Source organism: Cicer arietinum, chromosome 4, assembly GCF_000331145.2.
Source record: "Cicer arietinum cultivar CDC Frontier isolate Library 1 chromosome 4, Cicar.CDCFrontier_v2.0, whole genome shotgun sequence".
NCBI classification, from domain to species: domain Eukaryota; kingdom Viridiplantae; phylum Streptophyta; class Magnoliopsida; order Fabales; family Fabaceae; genus Cicer; species Cicer arietinum.
Genome location: NC_021163.2, coordinates 45985114 through 45991358, shown reverse-complemented (window position 1 = coordinate 45991358; position 6245 = coordinate 45985114). Strand labels below are relative to the sequence as shown.

General features: G+C 30.7%; 1 protein-coding gene across 1 annotated transcript; it reads left to right on the top strand.

The window, feature by feature from the left end:
- The first annotated feature begins 245 nt into the window (after positions 1-245).
- Positions 246-1078, top strand: LOC101511329 (lachrymatory-factor synthase-like). Its single transcript, XM_004497688.4, has one exon. It carries the CDS (start codon positions 387-389, stop codon positions 888-890), a length of 504 nt encoding a protein of 167 aa, XP_004497745.1. The 5' UTR covers positions 246-386; the 3' UTR covers positions 891-1078.
- The last annotated feature ends 5167 nt before the right edge of the window (positions 1079-6245 follow it).

Sequence of the window (6245 nt, the reverse complement as noted above, 5' to 3'; positions counted from 1 at the left end):
ATTTGAAGTTAAAAAATAGTAAAAATAGTTTACGCGATATTTTAGAAAGAAAAAAATCGAGTAATTTATTTTTGAAGAAATACATAATAACAATATTTACAATTAAATTTAAAAATAAATAAAAAATTTGGATAACTCAATAGTGAATCCAACCCAACCTAGAAAATAAACAATGTCACCCAACCCGAGTGGTAATTGTAAATGATAGTTTATACCAAACACAATATAGGGTTTCTTATACGGATCAGGTTTTGGTCAAACCAGATCCATGAATAGTCCTACGTGATAGTTTATTTTTTATTTTATATATAAATAATAAATAAATGACTCTGGACGATGACATTTAGTGGAATCCCTTGGTCCTACTATGGTTTCTTGTCACAAAAATGGATCAAAATTCGGTTGAAAGATGGGAAAGCAAGGTTTCATCCAAGCTGAGAAACATCACCAAAGAACAAGCGTGGCCCCTCATTAAGGACTTTTTCAATCTCCACAAACGTTTCCCAAACCTCGCCACGTGTTACGGGATCCACGGATCCAACGGTGAACCCGGCTGCATACGATACTGTGCGGGATTCTCTCTCCCAACGGACGGTTCAGAAAACGTGAGCTGGTCAAAGGAGAGATTGGTAGCCGTTGATGACGTTGACCGGAGTATCAAGTACGAGATCGTGGATTGTAATATTGGGTTCAAGTCGTATGAGTCAACCATGAGGGTCATCAGTGATGATTGTGACGGTGGATGCATGATTGAGTGGTTCTTTGCCGTTGATCCTGTTGAAGGTTTGGTTTTGGAGGATTTGGTGAGTAAGTACCGTATTGGCCTTCAACTTATGGCTCACAAAATGGAGGAAGAGATTGAAACTTCAGTTCATACAAATGGAATGTAGTTTGGGTAATAATTGGGTTTGGCTTCATATCTTTTACTCTTTCTCTCATAACCATAGGTCACTTCTGGGAAGTGAAAATTGTTCTAGAAAAATATTACTCTCTTATTTCCCTAATAATAAACACCAATAGTATATTTTGCTGTTTTAAAGGAAAAATTATAATATAATTAATGTGTTTATTTTGGATATTTTATTTTTATATTTCTTTTTATTTAAATTTTTTTATTATAGCAGAATTCGACCATCTATTGTTATTTATTTTATTTTTTTTATAACAAATGAATAAATGTTTATTTAAAAAATAAAAAATAATTAAAATAATTAAAAATAATAAAAATATATTAATAAAATAAAATCAAATATATTTAGCAAAAACAAGTAACATATTATATTATTTTAATAATTCTATTTTATCTTATTTTGTAGACAAATTAACGATTTCATTACAACTTCCTTCTACTATTTTTTATGGTCGCATCTCCTGGTATACGACCTTCTATCAGAGAAAAAAATTATCAAGTGGTCGCAAAATATCCGTTTATTTTATGTATAAAAGTATTTAAAATATTATTTATATTTCTCTATAGTTAATTTTGATTTTTTATATTCCAAAATACTTGTGTCTACAATAAATGCATCAAATAATTTTAAGAGGTACGTAAATTCAAGGACAAACATTTTATTAAATTAGTGTTTATAATGAGAGATAGAAAGAGTACTTTTAATTTTGAATTTTTGTTTTGGTATCAGAAGAAAAAGAGAAACAAAACAGAAAATCAATTACTAGTTAAGGAAGAAGATTCTCAAAGCATTTGTAAGCATAGCAGAAGTCAGCTCCATCGAAGGCGATGAAATAATCTTTAGAGTTCAAGCTGAGAGGATCCCTTTTTGGCGAAAAAATCAGCACACTAACTTCCTTCTTTAAGAGTGAAAAAATTAAACATTTTCATTTATTAACTCTATAACAAGAAACGAGTCTGAATAATAAATAAAATCAAAGATTTTCAATCTCCAACTAATTTGAAACCTATGCAAAATGGCTAATATTTTTGCATATAGGTTATTACTATAGTCAATGTGACCATGAAAACCAATAATCCAACCACCATTATTAGATCTCACTAAGCCATCAAAGCCAGCAACCCCAAAGTTCCCAATAGCGATGTGATAATCATTAAGAATCCTAACCTCTTTCCTAGAATCATATCCATATACCATTTTAAGCTTTCTTTGATAAGTATAAAACAAATAACAACTTCTAATTAAAGAGTTTAGAGAATGAGCTGCAAAAGTGAGCTTAAAGATTGGGAACTATTTTTTAGCAATACAAATGGAATTCCAAGCCCACCAAATTCCAGTGAGAAAAAGGAAACTAGAATCTATAAAGGCATTAGACTTCAAGAAATTGAAAGTATTATTTTGATTGAAAAACTTAGGTTCATTGAAACCAATAGAACGCCACATTTGACAGAAAAGAGTGCAATCTCTAATACAATGTAGGAAAGACTCGTTGTCATTCATACATCAGATGCAAGATGTAATATGGATCCAAATGGATACACAATACCAGATCTTGTGCTTAATGTAAATTTCTTGAAAAATAGCAAAAAGGTGAAGGAAAACCTAAGAAAATTCTACAATTAAGAAAAGAACAAAGAAACATACAAATGGAATGAGATGAGAAGTGGCAAGAACAATCATCACATTCAAGATGAATGATAAGATCTAATGAACTGCCACATGAGTAAGGATTCTCTTGATAAGGGTCTTGAAATGATTCAAACAAAAACCTTGAGAAGCAATACTAACTCTCATTTTCAATCCATGATTGAAATTCGAATTTGATTAAAACTTTTCTCAAATGAACTACAACAGAATTATTTATACATAAGCATAACTACTATCAAGTTTAGGCTAAGTCCAACTATGAAAAGTCCTTGGTAACAGACTAGTAAACATGGAGAAAATACAACTTCAAAAAGAAATCTAAACAATTATGAGTGTTTCATTTATTAGAAACAAATCACAAACAAGCAAACTGATATTTAAAATCTAATTATTCTATTAGTATCATAAAGTCATTTGACTTGTATTTTTCCTTACTTTTCTTTCTTATTTTCCATGTTTGGTCCTCGTCATTTCCTCCTTAGAAGAAATTTGAACTCGAATTTAGCATTTTCATAACCTATATGAAGAAAAGCACAAGTCAATGACATGAAAATTCAAATCAATTATTACAGCGGGATCAAATTGAAATTGAGAAAAATGATCAAATGTGGCAAGTAAGTGATTGAATTTTGTCTTCTTTACAAGTAATATTCCAACGCAATACATAATCAATATAAGAAGTTTTAAATTGTAAATGTTAGACTAAATGCACTTCAGTTAAATTGGGCTTAGTGAAAAAAATAAACTTTCAACTATGTTCAAAGGTTCTAACAAAATTGAATTTCCTTCACTTTTTCCATCATGATAACCCATTGAAAGATCACTTTGAAATAAAACCATTCTCTTATTGAAAACAATGGAATCACATGGAAGTTTGGAAGAATTGGTACGATTATGTAAAGTATGAAAATATGCAATAGTGAGGCTAATACTCAACTGTGAAACTAATCCTTTTTAGAACCAATATCAAACTCATTTGTGCTACCATTTTGATTTTCAAGGGAGTAGCTTTCTAAATTAGCAAACAAAGTTTCATTTTCAAAAAGTATATTGGGTTTACTTTGAACTTAGTAATCATCAACAAATACATCACTTTTCTTAATAAAATTGTCAAAGTTATGGTTCATAAGCAAAGAACAATCAATATTAAGGAAGAAAAACATTTCAACACCATATTTTTAAATCTAACAATAATAGAGATATAGAGTTCAAAATTTGGAATCACCACGCAAGTTCTCAAACTATGAGATGTTTCATGTGATGAATTAGTGATCAAGGAATCCTACTCAATTGAAAAATTATGCATGGATTATCATAACAACGTTGCTACATTTTTCTTAGTCTTACTTTCTTTTACCTCATTATTTTCTTTTTCTTCAACCGTACTCTCAAATATGCATTGAACAAGTGTTTTCATTTTCTCTTTTTCTCTCAATGTTCTCTTCTTGTTTACTCTCAAGGTAAACTTTTCTACCCTTTTTGCCTCTTATATTAACCCCTCATCATATAGATATTTCACATCTTTCGGATCCATCACAAAATCTTTTATATATTTATCATATGATATACTTTTACTCTTATTTTTTGTATATATTTCTTTTTATATGCAATGTCTTTTTTTCTTTTGCATATCTTTCGTCATGTCTCTCAAGGTTTCCAAGGTTTCATGCATTTTAGTATATATTTCTTTTTATATGCAATGTCTTTTTTTCTCTATCATACATTTCATGTCTTCTCTCCCTTTAGGTTTCATGCTTACATTCCTTATCATGGCCTGATCTTCCATGCGATATCTCATTCATTAACTCATGCCGAAAATCATTCATTTTAGTATTCATCAATTTAATCATGGTCAGTTATTGGGCTGTGCAAGCAGCCCAATAGCTCAAGGCCCCATATTGTTAAGGGCTAGCCATAGAAACGGGACGGGGGCGGGTTTTGCCTCCCTCACCTGACTAGTCGGACAAAACATGCACCCGATCTCATTTTTTATCGGGTGTAAAATTTAGGTTTTCATTCCTGCCCACAACGGAATTTGGGTTTCCCCGCCCGCACTCGCACCCATTCATATATATAAAACAATAAATTTAAAAGTCATATTATTATAATTGATATAATAAAATTAATATTATTATATAATAATAAAATAGAAAATATTAAAATCATAATTTTTGTATAGATAGAAGAGTATAATTTTTAATATTTAAAAAATGTAGAATATGTACATGTATATAAAATTTACAAATGACAATAATATCACTAGTGAAACAGGTGTGAAGTGGATATAAACACTCCTAAACTCGTCTCGGCTCCCAAGTTTTAATTTATGAGAAAATCTGCACCTGCACCCAATCAAAATGGATTTTCCCTGTCCAATCAGTATATGTTTGGATGGGTACCTGGGGGTGCGGATTTTGTTGTCATCCCTAAGGGCGCCAATTTTTTTTTATTTTTTGTAATATAACAAAATAAGGGTAAATTTTTTTTTAGGTTAAATATTTTTTTCAATTCCTACAAAATTACGATATGTAAAACACTTATTTTTTATGAAGACAAAGACCAAGTAAAGTGATCAAGTTGCAAGCTCAAAATAAGTCAACAATCAAAGTCAATTATGGTCTAATATACTAGAAGTCTTATAGTTTGTAAAGGTACATGATGCAATCTAATATTCTTATATTTCAAATGCACATGAGAACCTTTCATTTTAGCATACGCATCAAAAGAATTTTCAAAATGTCAAAATACATGAACAATGTTTGAAAATAAAGTTTTTGCCAAAAATCAATGTTGTATTCGAATATAACATGTTGTAGCCGAATACAGACTCAAGTCAGTAACTAAAACTGGACTTTTGTATTCGACTACAAGACAGTGTATTCGAATATAATTGCTAAGTCAGTAGCTAAAACTGAACATCTGTATTCGAATAGGAGACAGTGTATTCGGATACGAGTGCTAAGTCAGTAGCTAAAACTGCACATTTGTATTCGACTACAACATGGTGTAGCCGAATACAAAACCAAGTTAGTGGCAAAATTCACTGATCCGTATTCGACTACAAGGTTTTCGCATTCGAATACAAGCTGTAAAATTTGAATAAAACTGAACGTTACAAGAGGTGTATTCGACTACACTCCCGTTGCAGTCGAATACAACTGCGAAACAATGTAATTTTTCAGTTCAGATTCAATCTGGATCATTGTATATGTTCATCAAACATCTATGAACGATTGTCACTGATCTGAAGTGATGTCTAAGGAGTATAAATACATCATAGCTTCAAACTTAACGATTAACACTTTAGAACAACCTTGAACAAACTTTGTAAAATATTTTGATTTATTAGATTGTTATCATTGTACATCAATTGTTATATCATATTAATCTCAGTCAAAATCAGTATTGCTAAACCATTCAAGGATTGTAAATTGAGGAAAGTGGTGTACTTTCTTCAAGTGTTGTAAATTGAGGAAAATTGTGTACTTTCTTCAAGTGTTGCTAACTAAGATAATGGTGTGTTACCTTAGGCAGTGTGTTAGAAGTTTGTAGCAGAGATCCTAGAGTGGGATTTGTACTTATTCTAACAATAGTGGAAAATCTCTTGTTGTGTGCAAGAGGATTGAATGTACCATTAGTTATAAGGGGAACCAGGATAAACTGTTGTATTCTTTATTTTTCTGTCAT